The sequence below is a fragment of the Pogoniulus pusillus genome, chromosome 13, assembly GCF_015220805.1.
Source record: "Pogoniulus pusillus isolate bPogPus1 chromosome 13, bPogPus1.pri, whole genome shotgun sequence".
NCBI classification, from domain to species: Eukaryota; Metazoa; Chordata; class Aves; order Piciformes; family Lybiidae; genus Pogoniulus; species Pogoniulus pusillus.
This window is the reverse complement of record NC_087276.1, coordinates 11,556,721-11,575,536: the sequence shown is the minus strand read 5'-3', so window position 1 is coordinate 11,575,536 and position 18,816 is coordinate 11,556,721. Positions and strand designations below refer to the sequence as shown.

At 36.1% G+C, this 18,816-nt stretch overlaps 1 protein-coding gene across 1 annotated transcript in view; it reads left to right on the top strand.

Moving 5' to 3' along the window:
- PARN (poly(A)-specific ribonuclease) overlaps window positions 1-18,816 on the top strand; it is a 47,411-nt gene that overhangs the window by 13,387 nt on the left and 15,208 nt on the right. The window contains exons 18-21 of the mRNA XM_064152995.1: window positions 24-93; window positions 4,155-4,210; window positions 6,615-6,701; window positions 13,640-13,714. Coding sequence (XP_064009065.1) covers window positions 24-93; window positions 4,155-4,210; window positions 6,615-6,701; window positions 13,640-13,714 — 288 coding nt within the window. The remainder of the gene's footprint in view (window positions 1-23; window positions 94-4,154; window positions 4,211-6,614; window positions 6,702-13,639; window positions 13,715-18,816) is intronic.

The following is an 18,816-nucleotide window of genomic DNA, read 5'->3' as shown; positions in this document are numbered from 1 at the left end:
TGAATTTCTGCTTCATTCATCAGGTTCATTCCTCAGTCCTCCAAAAACCCATGTGTCTGCTAGATCAGAACTCATTGAACCTTTTTTTAACAAGTAAGTGGTGGTTGTATTAAAAGACCTGCTAAAACATGGGCTTGTAACACTTGCCTCAGAATATATACCTTCAGCCTCAGAATCATTGGCTAACTGCATTTTTATTTACACTTCACTTTTGACTGGCTATATAGTTCATGCTAGTGATGCTATAAATAGGTCATAGTTTGTAAAGTAAATACCTTTTCTTTTGAAGAGAATGGTTTAATTTCAGCTCACTTGTGAAAGGATGCTTAGAAGATTACCTGCATTGCTTTGATGGCCTTGTCCACACCACTGTTGAAAATATATTTGTAGAAAAATATTTTTGGATTAAGCTTTGGAAGTAGTGGAACTGAAATAAAGCTGGTCAGATGTTCTTTATGTTGTAGGACACTGTCCGAAACTGCTGAGTTAAAACTGGGTGCACTAAATGGTCTGGAAAAAGCTAAAACACTCTCGGTGTAATATTAATCAATGTAACTCAGAGCATTGTATTAACATAATCAAGGAGACCATTTTTAAGAAGGCAGTATAAACATACATGATCATTAGTGTTTAGGACAATGCTGTGATCAGTGTTTCACTTGCGAATTGCATCTTTAAGCAGATTACTTGGACAGATTGAAATGAGACTTGAGAATTCTGTAAACCTTTATGCATAGATTTGATTCATTGCATACTTGATCTGTACATTTTACCTCATGAAGCTTCTAGAGAGCGTGAAACCTGTCACACAAAGGCAAAGGGCTTAAAATTAAAAAAACTACTGATGCTTGACTCTGTTTAAAGGGCAGACTCCATCCTTTCAAACCCTGTGATAGAGGAGTTGCTAAAATTATTTTAACTTCAGATGGCCCAAAGAAATCAGGGACCAGTCACGATCAATGGCTTCCAGCTTTCATTCCTGTAGTGCTAGCAGTTAGGTGTGACTCTCCTGATACAGACATACGAGGCAGTAACTTCATCTGTTTCAGCAGACATTATGAATTGTATGCACGTTCCTTAGACTGAAGATGGACCCATAGTCACTACTTGATTTGAATGTGAAAGTGATCATAGAGTTGACCAGCATAATTTAATTTTAAGACAGGGTTGTTTTCAGTAACAACAGTGCACACACATGTGCAAAATAGTAGATGCCAGGTGAGTGGGTTAGGTTTTTTCAGTCATCAGCCAAAATGTTTTCAGTTCTCTCCAGAGATGTATATCTGAAACAAATACAAACTGAAACTTCTGAAACTGTGTCACAATAATACATTAAATTTTAGCTTTTTATATTAAGTATGTACCTGAAATGTGACATTTTAATTTTTTGAGAGGAAGGTTGCCTTGTCTGTTCTGGCTTCGGAGTTAACGCTGCCTAATTAACAAAATGGGAAGTTAATGAAAATTGTAGGGAGAAGAGCAGTTTTGTTTTTTTAAGCAATAACTTAAAATTACTGTTTACAAGAAGAAAGGAAGTTTGTCCGTTCTGTCATTTTTCAGAACTCAAAGCTGTTTCTTTCAGAAAAGCTATACTAGTTTTGAATTGCAAAGACTCACTGTGTCTTACTTTCACATAGTCTTTGATGCTATGCCACATTCTAGCTAACACCTGCTACCTCACCTCAGTCAGAACTTGGAAATGAGGCTATCTCACCTTTTACTTACAGTGACCAGGCCAAGGCTTGGATTTTTAAAGCTAGTGTTTCTTCTATAATGCAAGCTCACAAACCAGAAAAAGACAACTTCACTTTATTTTTTTTTTAAGGAAATAAAGACTTAAGTACATATCAGAAGACAGAGCTATTAGATATTTAAATGTACAAGTCATTTTGCTCTGTTCAGTATGTCCTTGCAGACCAAATCTCTTGGTTTCTTTAACACTTGCAAATAGCATCCAGGGCTTGTGCATTATCTTAAGGTCTCTAGTCAGTACATTGCTCCTCGTGGTTTTTTACAGGTATGCTCTGGACTGCCAGTTAGTTCCCTGCTGTACCTAGTTTAGTTAGTGGTCTAGAAGCTTTCCCTAGCTGAGCATCATCTTCCACCTGGGGAGAAAAAAAACTATCTTCCTCCTTCCTCCAGAAGTTCTACCTGATCCTGTGGGCAGCAGTCAGAACAAGGAAACCTTTTCCTTTGTGCTGTAGTCATGTTCTTCAAGCAAAACACAAACTACAACATGCAAACAGTAAGCTAAACAAATGAAAGTTGTACTATCTGTCACAAGTTTTTCTTGAAAGAAGCTGACCACAGTAGTTTATTATAAGACAATTACCTAGAAGCAGTGTTCTCGGTTTGAACTATTAAAGTAGCCTTGAAAATGTTCTTTAAAGCAGACCACTTTTTTGATTATTTGGGTTTCTTATCAAGTCTTAAGATGTCTGACTATTAGGTGCTAATACTTAAATACAGTTCAGAGATAAAAGTTTTATAGGTATGATTGGCAGGGTTTTGGAGATGTTTTTGGTTTCTTGTCAGTAACGTGAGTAATAGGAGTAAACTTAAAACTGAAAAATCAAGCATAGATTTTTAGGAGTTTAACCTTCACTTTTTTCAGTAGTTGCTTTGACTGTTTTCATTATGTCAGCAAAGTTTTGGAACTTGCTGATTTACTGTTCAGGAGTGGTGACCAGCATATAGGTTAATGTTCATGTCAGGTTAATGGTATACAATAGGTAAAATCTTTAGTTTCAGCTTCTTGTAAGAGTGGAAGTGATTAAAAACACTTTGCGTGAGGGTTGCTTGGCTCTTTAGGTGTAATTCAGTGACTTATGTAATAAACAACTCAATAAGCCAAAAATTCCAGAGATGCATTTTTTAATCTTTATGCTTCATTTTATATACAGTGTCTTTGAAAAATCATGTTCATGTGAACAATCTGCTGTGAATAATCCCTAATGATGGGACTTCTTATACTGTAATAGCTAAACTTTTATGTATGTACTTCAGGTGCTGTATATTGTGTTATAAACTTCAGAACTAATCTGAGATTTTTTTTTAGCCTATTTTGTTCAGAGAAATATCTCTTCTTCCATGTTTCCCTTTGCCTACCCACAAACCCTTACTTGACTTGCAGTGATAGGTTTACTTCTTTGGGTTCCTTGGACACTGTGGCTTTTTTCTGATGTAACTAGAGGCTAAGGGGTGAAAGAGGTACAGTAAAATGAAAACAGTGTGTTTTATTGCTCTGAATAGCATGATGATCTGTAGAAATATTAATGATAAAGACAAGTTAACAGCTGAATTCCAGTGATAGAAGTAACTCTGAAGACATAATATTCTAACTCCTAAAAAACTCATCGGTGTGCATCCTTAATATATCAGCTGTTACTTCGTTGAATACTGCAATTGTAATCTGATAACCATTTTAGAAGCTTTTCTAAGTTTGGATAGTGAACTTACTTTAATTCTCTAGTGAACGCTACACACAGCAAATGTTTTGTAACAAGAACATGGCATCAACACCAGTGACAGGATTTTAGGCTGCTTATTTTGGAGGGAAGTAGATTTTCAGAGCTGAATATGGTCTTTCAATAAAAGCTCATATAAAGCTCAAGCTCCAAAAGCTTAGGGTGTTCTGAGAAACTCTTCTGTTACATGTTGAAGGGCAAAAGACCCATCTTGGTTATCTCTGCTAAAATGTCGTGATGACTTCTGCAGTTCTAAGATTTTGAGATCCATTCTGTCTAAAGCATAATGGAGTTCTCAGAAAACGGGATGGTATATATGGATTTAAAATGACAGCTTTGTCAAAATCCACTGTATAACTGGCTCTTGCTGCACAGGGCTGCTACTTTTGAATATTCATTTCCTTACTTGTTTTAATGGTTTGCAGCAGTAACAGTTTAAGGCTTCTTTGTTCATGTTTTGTTTAGTAAGTAAAATTACTAGCATGATCCCATGTAACTTCTTAAATACAGAGTGTTACATAGTGAATTTGACTTCATCGGAGGGTCTGTTTCTTTTAATATAGCTTAAGATATGATTGAGATGATTAATTCTGTTTCTTCAGAAACAGCATCTAAAACTCTACAAAATGGAGTGTGTACTAGCTGTAGGCAGAACTTTGCTAATGGTGCTTTTCCATTTTGCTTCAGGCTCTTTCTTATGAGAGTAATGGACATACCATATCTCAATCTGGAAGGACCTGACTGTAAGTAGCTTATTTCATTGTAAGCTTACTACTACTCTGATAAATTTCCTGAAGGAGGAAGTATAAAGATTAACTATGGTGTATCTAAAGCACAGGGCATCAGCTGTGTTTAGGTTATTGGCTGCTTATCAAATGATCTAAACGTCCCCACTTTTTGAATGAAATAGTTCTTCAACTTTGACCAGAGAATCTACATTGACTAGATTGACTAAAACAGATTTCAATATTGTAACTGAATATAACCAAATTTGAAGTCAAAGCTTTATGCTTTTTTTTGGTAATTATTATTAAGTACCATGGAGTGTATAAAGTAGGGTCTTAAAGCTTTTCCCCTCTCCCCTCACCCTAGCAGAAAATAAAAGATGCAAACTAGTGAATAATGAAGAGTTCAAAAATCTGGCCACTCGCCTTCACTATTGGTGTGCAGCAATTCCTTTACTCCATCAAAACACCAGAACTTTTCTGCTAGAAGAGATTAGAATTACGTAAATGGAAAAATGTTACTTGAAATATTTTTACATTGCAAGATATTTCAGATTGCAGAGCTGAGGCTGTAATGAATTGCTAATACATTTAATGAAAACAGATTTTACTAATATAAAGTACCTTACTTCTGTGGAATGTTACACTGAGAGAGAAGACTTCTAATGAGTTACCACTGATGTCTTCACTTACAAAAATGTGAAGCCCTGTGGAGCAGTCAAGTCTTCAAGTAGAAGAAAGCTTTAATTTTGTACTGTGAAATCAGATGCACAAATATCTTGAAAATGACACCCCCCATCTGGAAGCATTACTGATACAAAGACATAGTCCACTCTATGCATGGGAAAGCTCAGACTGGAGGATGACCCTTTTTTAGATGCTAGTTTAGTAGTAACAGCATCCATTTCTATGAAGATGGAAGTAGCTACTGGAGAGGAAAATAAACACTGTAAGGCCATGTGTTTAAATACAATTGGGTGATCAGATCACTGAGCTCTGGCTCTGCAGATGTATTGGAATGGTTATCTAATTATGTTGTATACTTGTTTCTCCAACTGTTTGATATTGAGTGGAAGAATGGATAAATACTTCAGGTCATTGACAGAATGCCAAAGCTACTAAGCTGTAAAGATGCTATTTGGACTTGCTAGCCAATTTACAGGATTGTTTTGATAATTTGCCAAGTAGACTTGCCAAAAAAGAGTCTGCCTCTGAAAGTCTGTCTCTTTTATCTGAAAGCCACTCCTGTAGAACAGACTGATGCAGATGTTACAACAGAATGTGATCCAGGGAGACATTTTAATCTTCAAAATGTGAAGTACAATCAGGGTGGTGTGTTTGGCTGCTGCTTTAAACTTCTATTTCTGTTCTGAGATGTAAAATGCTACTGTAGATTGAGACACCTGTCTGGTTGGTTGTTACCTGTAAGAAGCACTTTTGCACAGAAATAAAGGCATGCACAGAATAGTGCCACGCTTCTGTAGGAGATCCATTAGGAGACTGTATTTTTTTGTTTTTAAAAAAGTGAGGTGCCCACTAGGTGACTGTTGTAAGTATGAGTGGGTTTGTCTGTTTGGCCTGTAGCATTAGAGCAAGTTCATGCTATTTTTTAATGGAGTTTGGCAATGTGCGCTAGGTTAAATAGCGTTTAATATGTGAAAGTGACTTGCTTTTTGTTTGTTACTCTGTATTCAGAACTTCAGAAAGAATGAAGTTGCTGCACAAAAAGGCTGTTGAGTAGAGTATGAATCAATTTCTCTCATTTGTTGGCAGAAGGTATAGAGGTTTAACAGAGAATTCAACATGGATTTAGGAATAAACTGATAATGGGGAGCTGGAAATAGTTTCTTCTCTCTAATCGATAGAAAAAGGCAGTTTAACACCAGGAACTGGAGTTGTTACAGTTAAAACTTTCTACTACTGGATTGAAAGCACTTAAGCCTTTGAATTGCTGGATGTTCAATAGCCTATACAGCAATTAATTGATCTTCATTGGTGAATTAGACACCATCTTACAACTTACCATCATGTTCTGGTCTTCCATTTTCTTTCAACCGAGAAAGTCAAGTGAAGCAAGTAGCTGCTCAAAACAAACTTTATGAAACTTCTTTTCTCTTGACTTTATTAAGCTTTCAACTTTCATTATTGAGATGATGAATTACAATTATAGTATTGCTACTGTTAGTGCGTGCCTGATGGAGCTTCTGTGAAGATTTTTGGTTTAGTATTTTAATGCTACATTTGAGTACACGCTGCAGTCACTTCCTTAGTGAGCAAATGTGTTTGGAAATCTTGGTCTTATTTTTTCTTTCTTTCTTTTTGGAAATAGGAAAACTATCTGACCATATTGGATATTTTTTTAGGATATTCTAAAAATAATAGGAGTGACTCTGATTTTAACAAATACTTTTTTGTTTCACAGTGCAACCAAAACGAGATCACGTTCTTCATGTCACTTTTCCCAAAGAGTGGAAGACTAGTGACCTTTACCAGCTTTTCAGTGCCTTTGGTGAGTGATATGGTCTGCTCTTCCTTATTTTTATATGTATTTTTTAACTGCTTTTCATTAGCAAGTACCTTTTGGTTTCATTTGTTGTTTAATTTGTGGATGCAGACATTCTTAGTATTGGTTGTGATGCATTGCCTTTTGTAATTTTTGAATGGTGTCCTGTGGATTTCCTTTGTAATGTGTTGAAAATGTCTGCCTTCATTAATTGCTCTTTTTGTGTGGTGCCTGTTGAATGTTGTAGACCTTTGAGCCTTTTATTTACAATCTTTCCTGAAAGGAGGTAAGAAGTGCATGAAGAGAATGGGGCATGGTTTGAAAGCTGGGTCAGGGTTTTAGAAAAAAGACTCATTCTGTAGCCTGCTTAAAGACATATGCTAGCTCATGTGAGCCTAGGCAAGCAAGCAAACTGGAGAGAGCCATTTTGATTTCAAGATAGTGAACAACATCCGAGGCTGAAGAAACAGCAATAAAGTTGTCTAAAAAAGCTGCCTAACTGGGCACTAGTAGTCCTCTGCTAATGTATAATATATATATATATATAATCCTAATTGACAGTCAGCTCCTGATACAAAACCATCACAGTAGAAAACAGGGGTTCTGCTTTTAGTCCCTAAGAGCAAGAATGATATTTGTACAGTCCTATGTTGAATCTTGTTTCAAAGATTCTTCTTGCAGACTGGTTTCTAGTTCCTTATTTTGAGATAAGGTGATGCTTCCAAAGGGATCTTCTTGCCTTGCAAATAGTTTGAGATGCAATATTTTGTCTTTTTTGTGGTCTGTTTTGTGTTCTTTCAAAGAGATAATTTCTTTCCATTTTCCAATACATTTAAATAAAGCAAAAATTCCTCTCATTAAAATAATTTCTTGCATGATTTTCCAGAAATCCTTGCTCATAATACTTTGTTGAAATTAGCTTATGAAATGTTATGCGTGATAGACATTCATGTGTCTTGTAGTCCTCAAATTCTGTAATAAGGCTTTGGGAAGCAGCTATTTATCAGAGTGTTTATTTGATAAGAATCACCTTCTCATTTAAAAAGAAAGACACAGAGCTGTAGAGTGAGTCCAGAGGGAGGGCACAAAGATGATCCAAGGGCTGGAACATCTCTTCTGTGAGAACAGGTTGAAGCAGCTGGGTTTGTGCAGCTTAGAAAAGAGAAGACTCTGGGGCGACCATAGAGCTACTTTCCAATACCTGAAGGGATCCTACAGGAAGGCTGGAGGGAGACTTTTTTGTAAAGGTGTCCAGCAGTGGGACAAGGGACAGTGTTTTTAAGCTGAGGGACAGTAGGTTTAGACTGGATATTAGGAAGAAGTTCTTCTGTATGATTGTGGTGGAGATGCTGGAATGGGTTGTTTGGGGAGGTTGTGGATTCCTTCTCTTTGGGGGTGTTCAGGGCCAGGTTGGATGAGGCCTTGAGATGCTGAGTTTATTTGAGAGCTGTCCCTGCTCATGGCAGGGAGATTGGAGTAGATGATCACTAAGGTCTCTTCCAAGGTAAGGCATTCTATGGCTCTATGGAAAAAAAAACCTTTTGCATTACACTAGTCTTGGCAGAGCATGTATGACTCAATTCATAATTTGCCTATTCAAAAAAACAATTTGCTGTAGTTTCCTGGGATTTGTGCCCTGAGCTTTACTTAAGTCCCAGTACCAATTTGGTCCATTGGAGTAAAATCACTGTAAAAACTCTGTATTTTTACATGTAATTTTTTTTAAGCACATGTGTGTCTGGTTGACTCTCTATTATGAAATGGGGCTTTTCCCTTGTGGAGATAAGCAAATGAAGAGATGTTCTGTTGGCTGGTACTTAAACAGTGTAGTGCAGTTGTTTCAAAGTAATGAGCTGCATTTAATGAGTTCAGTCAACATTGTATATTGCAAAAAGATTAGAGGCAAACTTGAACCTAACACTGAAATAATTGCAGTGTTATCCAGAAAGATGTTTAATCACCAGTAAAAAGCTGGGAGTAGTCAATCTTGTTACTGCTATGCCTGCTGTGGGAGACCAAGCTAATTTACAAAATAATACTGTTCCCTTCACCTAGAATTGTGAGTGGGTAAGGGTCTTTGCACCTTCAGTTAAAATTGAGTCAGTTCTTTCTGACTTCTAATCTGTACTGCAGCATGATGCCAGTGTAATGCTGGATAGGATTTAATATTCCTGACTGCGCAATCTAGAATGTGAGAATGTAGAAGGTTACTGAGGTCGTTATAGAGTTGTTACAGAAGTAAGAATCAAGGCAGTTGGGACGTTATTTCTACAGGCTTTTAAATACTTTGCAGTAGGCTTTTTCTGAAGTTGTCAGCTCCACCCCTTCGGTGTTGACGTGAAACACAAGCGCAGATCACTGCCACCAGGGGTCATGCTTACACATCTCAAAGTACTAATACTGAATTGTGAAATTCCCATTTCTCTCACTTCTCCAGGTTACAGAGCTGAATGTGTTCGTACTTTGATTTACAGACTCTTGGATTTTGGGTAGTAGTTACTCTGTATGTTGTTTTTGATCTTCCATTATATCTCAAAACAAACTCTAGGTTATTCCTTCCAGAATTCTCTCACTATTTTAGATGTGGCTGGTAAGAGAGACAAGGTGGCACAACATGAGGATAAGTGATTTGCCAAAAGCCAAAACACTGCGGCAGCATCTCATGTGAATTATCCAATACTATTCTATTTAACAACTGATTTTTAGTCCAGGTAAAAGCTTAGTTTACAAATACTTCTATTTAACCAGCTAAGCTTTAATCTGGACTAAAAATCAGTTATTAAACAGAATAGTAACATTAATCAGACTAGATGGAAAAATATTTTGAATTTGTCTTAGCTTGAATTGAAGCAGAGTTGTAATCTTGTATGAAGCTTCTCATGGAAGCCTTGAAACAGCTGAAGGGCTGCAGTGTCAGACTTGAAGCTGTTTTGGGTTTGCCACTCTAGAAGGAGTGTTCATGTTCCTGAAGTCTTTTGGTGCTGCATGCATACCAACTGGACACCTGTTCATGCAAGATGTTTTTATAGTCCCCTGGGTGAATGTAGTTTCACTGTATAAGTATTTGCATTACTATTCAGTCTCTTGGAGCACTTTGTTGGAATTCTTCTAGCACACGCTATATTTCTATTCTCCTGAGCTTATGTTCACACAGATTTGTGATCTTTGACTGTTTTAGGTGTGGTGGTTTTTCGGGTGTAGAGTTAGTTTTGTTGGGAGTTTTTGTTTGTTTTTTATGTTTGCTTGGTTGGTTTCTTTTTCTTCTGATTTGTTGTTGTTTTGTTTGTTTCCTTTTCTATTTTTTCCTCTTGTTTTTACGGAGTTTTAAAAATTTGAATCCTCTTTTTCTGTGTGCATTTCTGGCTTTTCCTTCTTGTGCCAATGTTTCCTTCAGCTATCTTGCTTTCTTCTTCTCTTCTTGCCAGAAAGGTGGAAGTTTGTTAACCCTTCTCAGTTATTTACCAGGAAACTGTCATTTGTGTTTGGTATATGCTTCAGCCCTTGCTCGTAGAATGAAGACTTTAACTGTATCTATTGTCCAATGCAGTCAATATCCAGAAGCTGTTAACAGTTGTGTCCAGTGGAATCTACTAATGAACTTCCTGGTTATATGAAGGTCTATGTAGTCCTGATACCCATCCTAAGTACATAATTGCCACTAACAGTTATGCAGTCTGTGACTTAAGGACTCATGAGCTAGAGGTCACACTTGCATCTTTTAGTTTGAGCCTTTCTCAGCTTTTTCTAAGTCAGTCTAAAATTCTTTATCCTGTATTTGTTTTTGTTTTCCACAGCAGTTGGTGTCAGTTCCCTAACTGTATTTAAGCATTGTGTGAAAAATTATTTTTATTTTAAAACTTGTATGTATGTTATTAGATGTCCCTGAGTTTTATGATGAAATAATGAATCCCCTCTATACATCTTTCATGTTATTTGTGTTCTTACGTCTTCTCCATAGACATCTCTCTTATATTTTTCTTTTGAAAGCTAAGTTCTGGTTTACTCAGCCTTTTATGCAGAAGCCTTTCCATAGCTCTGACCATTGTAATGTAAAAACTGAAGTGAAATATGCCTGAATGACATGGTTTATTCTGTGGATTTCCTTGTTGTTTGCATGTTTGGGTTTACATAGAGTGAACTTTCAAATAAATTTGTAGAAAATAAGTGTAACTTAGCAGCTTTTTTCAGAAGCAGCAGATAAGATTTTCATCTATTGCTGTTTGGGTGAAGATGTTGTACTTCACTTGATAATTCTTTGCTTGACATGACCTTTGTTTTTTTAGCAGGAGATATTGTTTGACATTGCATATAGTAGCAGTTAGACCAGGGGCTGTGTAAGCTAAGCAGTGTTCTGCAAAGTATTGGAGACATTTGATATATTCTAGAACTGTAAAAAGATAAATCAGTTTTATTTCCTTAGAGCTGGTATTCTCTTACAGTGCTATACATGGCTTATTTGGAATAGCCTCGTAGTGAGCTGACATGTGGTGATGGTAATGGCTAAATACTGTACTGCAAGTGCAGAAGCATTTGCTTTTTAGGTCTTTATTGCCCTTTCCCTGTCATTTTGAAATGCATGGTATTTACTGAGTGCTTAGCAATATTGCTGAGTGATCTAATTTATTAATCTTGTCTCTGTTAAATTACTATTTCTTAATAATAATGAAATGTGACATAGTCTGAAACAGATTATCTCTTAAGCATGGAGAATTGCCTAAGAGCATTTGTTGCAGTTCTCTTCAGATTACAGCTCAGCATTCACTATGTAACATTTGGCTTGTTTTTAACACTGTGTTTGCGACATGTATAAAGACAACACATTGGTAGATATTGAAACCCTTAATGGTCTAAAATATAAGAGTGATTCAGAATGCAGCAGCCTTTCTGTAGCAACGAATGTGTATTTGATACTGAAATAATGTTTTGTCACTGGTTTGGATTTTACTTTGAATTGATGCTTAGTGAAAACTGAAATGTGTTTGAATAATAACTGAAACTCCTTCAGGAGATTTAAGTCCATCACTGATCTTGTTTGATATTTTATCATAAGAGCACGATTGCAAGATGTTCAGGTGAATTTTTCTTTCATTTGCTGTGTTCAGGGTAGATAATAGAATTAACTGACCACATATCTAGGAAAGGAACAGAAAATACACAACATTTCCCTGTTGAAGCCCTACAGAAGAGTACGTTCTCAGATGTCTCAAATGGTTGTTTAGAAAATTAATTAATAATGCAGAAAAGGAGAACTTGGTGCACAAATTCAGAGCTGTAACTTCTCGATGCACTTGGAAGAATGCTGAAATGTGCAGTAATTTCTGCTATATAGAATCATAGAATCAACCAGGTTGGAAGAGACCTCCAAGATCATCCAATCCAACCTATCCCCAAGCCCTATCTGGTCAACTAAGCGCTTCATCCAGTCTTTTCTTGAACACCTCCAGGGACAGTGACTCCACCACCTCCCTGGTCAGCCCATTCCATTTAAAAGAAGTGTTGGGGTCCTACCAAATGCACTACAGTTTTGAGCTGCTGTCGTAAATCAGCTTGGACTTTCCTGTTTTCCTGCCAAATACTGCATTCTCCCTGCAGTAAAGACCAATAGACAGCAAAAAAATGAATTAATAGAAATTGAATTGATTTGCCCTACAAAACGTTTAAATAAATTGTAGCATTTGACTTCTCAGTGTAGGCTACTCTTAATAGCAGCCTTAGACATATAGTGTTGGGAAATGTCAGAAACTGTGCTGAATTAATTAGGATTTTAGCAGTTAACAAAATGATTATAAATTAAAGTCCTAAATAACTGGTTACTCAAATGTGTAGCATTCAGTTTTCATACTAGCACGCAGATGAACTCCAGGCTTTTATTTTTTATAATTAGAAAATCTGTTTGTTTCCACCTGTATTTAAATAGCTGAAACATCTGAAAATCTAGTTTATTTTAGCCAGTTTGCATCATTGTTTCTAACATTGTAGCGTCTGAAGGTTTAATAATGGTGTTATATAAAACAAACAAACAAACAAACTTGATTACCTAGTCTACTTGAAAGGAATTGCACCAGTGGATTGTACTAAAGGTACACTTAGATGAGGACAGATGTGAAAGAATTTCAGACTATAATATGGTAATAAGGCCTTGTGTCTGAAATAAGAATACTTTCCTTTGTGTTTTGTGGGGTTTTTTTGGTTATGTGCTAGTTTAATGGTACCACTTATTTCCAGCTGCTGTTTCATCACAACAGCTTCCAAAGGAAGTCCATGGTTTTGTGCACTGGTCCTCATATTTACTTAAGTTTTCATTGCATGTCTTGGAAATGGTTTATAAGTGGCATCCAAACAAATCAGGATTTGAAGATTGTGTCACAATAACTGGAGTTCTCCACTTGTGTGGTCAATCTTGCCCTACCCTTCCACCCCAATCTACTAATTTTTTTTTTTATGTTGAGTATCTTTACTAGTAAAGGAACATAAAGTGTTCACTGAGGCTTGTCAGTGCTATGTGTTTAGGGAATGTTACTGTTCTGAATGATGGATAAGTTTTAAAACCCAAAGAACTTCTTGTTATTTCAGCACAGAGGTGAAATTTACCAGAAAAAAAGGGGAAATTCATGAAGAAAAAAAATGAATCATTGCAGGATTTATTAAAATTAAGAGGAAGAACATAAATAAAAGAAAGCTAAGAAGCAGCAGAACAGTACCTAGGGAGTGAAAAAAAAGATGTGTCATTTTTCTCTTTTGGTCCTTGCTCAAGTGGGTCTGAGACTGTACAGGATGCATATGTAGCTGAACAGTTCACAGCTTATGTACAACAGTGGACAAAAACCTTCTCAGGTGAAGTTACTCTCAGTTGAGTATCTTGCTTTATGTCATGGCACATCAGATAGAATCAACGGCTGAGCCTGAGATAAAATAGTCATAGTAATTTTTTTTTCCCTTTCTAGGTAACATTCAAATTTCATGGATTGATGATACATCAGCATTTGTATCACTGAGCCAGCCAGAACAAGTACAGATAGGTAAGTGTTTCTGAAGGTACTTCAGCATTAAGACTTTACTTCTTCAGCGGGCTCCAGTGAAGTGCTCTGAGCCAACAGGTTTTGTGATCCTAATGTGAAAACTATAGTCCCATTTTAGCTAGCTGTGTAGCTCAGGAAATCATCACTAGCACTTCTTGTGTGTCATCTCAGTTTCTTACCTCTGAAGCATTCATGATTTGTAAACTGTATGTATGATAGTTGCACTATGAAAAGTCTGAGGGAAGTGCTGTTCATGAAGCAGTGAGTACTTTACATGATTGGAGGGAATGAGCTTTTATCTAAAATATCTTAAGTAGAAATATTCTCTAAACTGTGCAATCACAGGTGATATGTTTGTGAAGTAGCAACTTATCTTGAAGTGTCTGAAGCTTTTTATTTCAGACCTGATAAATCTTATGCAGAGTTTGGTCTCCATGGGTGAACTTTAGTCTGATTAAAAATGAAAGTATTGGAATTGTTCCACCTTTTTGCCTTTCCAAGAGGATTTGTCTTTGTGGTGAAATACTAACAGGCTGTCCAGAGTGGTTGTGGAGGTCTCATTCTCTGGAGAATTTCCATTGCATCTGCCTGATGTGTTCTGGTGCAACCTGATCTAGGCAAACCTACATTTTGACTAGATGATCTCCAGAGGTCCCTTCCAGTCTCTACCATTCTATGATTCCGTGGCCTGATATGCAGATAATCTATAGGTCGTTGTAAGGTTGTGTATTTGTGTGTTTTTTCTCTTCTTTTTCAAGCTGATTGCTTGTTTCACTGAGAGTTGCAAGACTACTTGTTTTCAATAAAACCCAAATGTTTTTATGCCATTACATAAGCTGAAAGCCTCCTTAGGTGGTACTACCGGAACTTTCCCACTGCTGTTACCTCAGTTAGTTACCTGGTGCCTGGATGCTTGGCATACAGATTCACCACCACTTATTTTTCAAATGTTGTGGAAGGAACTGAATGTCTTCAGAGTGTTTAAACTGAATCTTTATGGCACTGCCATGCATGTGTTTCTTTTTTTATGCTTTGCCAAATGGGGAGGCTTGTTCTGTGACCTTATATTAGGAAACAAGTAATTATTTGAAAGCTCAGGTTTTTGTGAAATCAGGTTAGTAAAATCTCATATACTAAAAGCAGTCAACCAAGCTAATAAACCATAGCAACCTCAATTACTAAAAAGTGCAGAGATTTTTACTGTTAAAATCACTTAAACGTTTTTCCTGCTGGAATGAATACATTATAAATTCTATTCTTTGATTCAAGTTCTTGATCTTAAGTTCTTTAATGAACTACTTTGTGGACTACAAATCAGTATTTGTCCTTGTGATTTAGTGAGCTGTGTTTAAGTGAGGAACCTAGGAAGAGATAATTGTGGCCTGATTTTTAACCTGTTTATATAAATATGCCTCCATCTTCTGGACTAGATAAAAAGCATTGGAGAGCTATCAAACCGCTATGATGCAAGGCAAGATATTGCTGCAGACATACATTTATGCTTACCTCCTGAGGAAGTGTCTGTCTGAGATTATTAATACCCTGTGAATGTGTGTAGTTAACAAAGCACATGTGCAACTAAAACATTTATGGAATATAAATGGGTTGAGAACATGAAGCATGTGTGGAGGTTTTCCTGTATTGATAAAGGTGGTCAAATCTGCATTATAAATGGGGCTAAGTACTGAAAAACCATCCAAACTTATTTTGCATCCTGCTGATAAGGGAACTGTTTGAGAAATGCTAGGAAAATAGAATCAGTTTTATAATAATCTGCATTAAGTGTTACCTGGTTCTATGTCTGTCATATATTTTTAAAACTCATGTCCCATGTGGGAGGTATCTTTATTTTTCAGATGCTGCAGCAATTCATGCAGTGAATATTTGACTGAACTGATGTAGAGTTATTGAGTTGAAGAGCAGATCCTTTAAAGGCTGATCTGCAGTTGTATGTACTCAGGAGAACAAGTTGATCAATCTGGCTTGTTTTTAAATATTTTTTTTCAATGCCATTTTAATTTATTCATCTTTGTTGGTGTTAAATGAGAATTTAGCCTGTGATTTTGTTCATAGTACTAGCTTTATGTGACCAGATCTGAGGATTCTATTGAAATTGTGATGACGTGGTGTCACAGTGTCCTAAATATGGAGAGGTTTTTTTCCATGTTGCTTTGAAAATTTTGAAATGCTTTTCTTTTACTGCAAGATTAATTTTTACCTGATGGAAAAAAAAAGGGAAAGAGATATTGTGGTTTTTATTTTCAGGTTGTCTGAAACATTTTGGATAATTAATTATAATTCATTTTAGTGCTTATCCTTAACTTTCATATCAAACAATTGACAGACCTCTTAAAATATGACACTTTGTGTAAGTTGTTTTACGCTGTTCCTGTTACTTCTAACTGTCCTGGCATAAGATATTTTAAGTAGACTAGGTTCTTGTTCATCTATACTCTGAGAATGTTAGGTTTCTTATGTTACTATTCTTAGAAATCCGTGTTGAATGTGTTGATATAAATTGTGTTTGTTCTCTCCCCAGTTTTGTTTAAAACAGTATTAGCAAAATATGTGGTATCATGGATGGTAACAATTAAGACCTAGTAAAAAACTGATAAAACATTCATCCATGTGCTTTTCTGTTTTAAAAAACACAAATCTGATTAACTGAATTAAACTAATGAGTACCTCTTCAAATTTCACATGCTGATCAGCAGTATGTATGTGGCCAGGAAGCCTGCAGATTGCAATTTTTTTAACATACAATATTACCCTGAAGGACCTATGAATCTTTGCATAGTATAAAAAGACTTATTCCCTCTTCCATTTATTTCCCCCTAAAGGAATAAGTAGGGGAAAAAGCAGTATTTTTATAAGCAATTTTGGAGCTACTTCTCAGTTTGAAACAGAGTATAGCATGCTTAAAACACGTAAACCAGCACGCTCAGGAGAAGAAGAAGCAAATCCCTTAACTTCGTCATTTTGCTCCTTATGATAATGTCCAAGAGTCTCTATTTGGTTATTCCTCTGACTCTCATATTGGCAGACCCTAGTTCAATATGGGCAGAAAAAACTGCTGCTTGCGTAAAATGATATCACTCTTTACAGTTAGAATTGGAAGCTGCATCAGGATGAATATTGGCTAATGTTTCCTAATCACCATTGAGTTAGGTGCATTCCATGTCTATATATTCAGGTTGTACCTGTGTGTTTAGTAGGGGAAGACTGTTCTTGAGGTCTAGTGGGCTGTGCTCTCTGTATTGATTTTCACTGTTGGACTTCTATGTCTTACGAAACTGATGGTCTGGATGCCTCTGTTTCTCACTTTTTGCAAATAACCTGAAAACAGTAACAGGCAACATTCTTTTTTGCTGTTGAGGTTTGCTGTTCAGGGTAGGCAATGAATGAAAAAAAAACATTAAATGGTTGATAGTCCTTTAGTTGAACATCTGGGAGACAGAACTTACTGTTGCCAAATTGTACTTCATGTGGTGTCAGCATTTCTGTCAGATGTGGAGCATATGCTTTTTATGTGTATGGCAAAAGATAAAGCAGTGTCACTCTCATACTTGATGAATGCAAGACGCATCAGAACAAACTTTTGCTGTACAGCTTCTGGCTCTTAGGACTTTCAGCTTGCTAGATAAGCTTACTTTTGGATGGTATTCAGCTTTTTATATTTATAATGTTGTCTTTTTATCTGGAAAATTTAGTACTATTTCAATACTTCTTGACTGACAAAGATCCAGACTTCATACAAATAGTGTGAAAATGGCGGGGAAGATGGGAGAGACTTCAAATTGTCTTAACTTTGAAGTAAACCCAGTGTTTGATTTTAATTAATAAATCTGTGTAACCTGAAATATTTCAGTGTTTCAGCCTTTTTATCATCTCAGTGTTTTGGGCAGCTAGCTAGGTAGAGATTCCTCAGTTAATGTCTTCTATCAGTGATAAGCTCCTGTTATTCATGATTTCCTTGAATTTTGTTGCAAGACAGCTTTCAGTGAATATTTAGGTCGCTGGTCTTAAAAAATCCTAAATGCACTCTTAAAAAGAGGTTCTCCAGATGTATTTGCATTTGTGGAGTCTTTATAGGCCATCTAAAACGTACTCTTTAAAATATGTTCTTACTTGAGGGTGGGTTCATTTTTAAAATGTGGTAAAGTCTTATAAATATATTAGATTTTTGAAGTAAAATTGGTTTCTTTTTCTGAGGCATTTGATGTCTGTTAATGGAAATGTTGGACAAGTTTATTAAAAAATATACCTCTTTTCTTTTCCCTTAGCAGCTAACACTTTCTCTTAACTCTCTTTATTTCAAGCTTAAGTGCAGTTGAATATTGTCTGTGTTCTGATTATCAGCAGCTTCTACAATATTTGAAGACACTGGTTCAACTAAGAGTAATTTTAACTTAAGACTCCTGACTGTTTTAAAGTGCAATAAATAGACTTAATATGAAATTTTAAATACATGCAAAAAGCAATTGCTTGTCATTAAATAGCAAGCATTGAAATTGTGAAGTTGTTCCATGTGTTAGTGCCCTGATACATGAGCTCATATAGAATTTACTGTGTGCAAGGTACCTTTTTCCTCTAGGCATTGAGTAGATCAATGTGACAGCAGGGGAGCAACAGACTAAAGCAGGTGCAGCAGCTCAAGTTGTGATGGCCAGTGATTCTTGTTTAAATCTTTAACCTTTATGAACTTGTGAGTTTCTCAGTCAGGGTTGGACTTTTATGGTATATTAGTGTTTAAGGTTTACTATAGAGCCTCCTACTTAGCCTTAGTTATTATCACTACAACCTAAAAATGTGCACACATATATTTTGAGGTTGTAGGCATATTAGCCTGTTCTTTGTTGCAAGAATTGCATCTTCTCCAACTTCAATATTTAATTATGTATCTGTCCTGCAGTAAAAGTGGTTTTTTTACAAAGTTACGTTACTCATTTTAGCTCAGATGATTTGTTTTGGGTTTTTTCCTAAATTTCTTAGAAATTTGAATTTCTAAACATGAAAATGATCAATCAAGTATTGTTTGTTTTAGTAAATGCAGTGCAGATGATTTTTAAGAGGTAGATTTTCTCAGCTTGAACAGGTGGTCT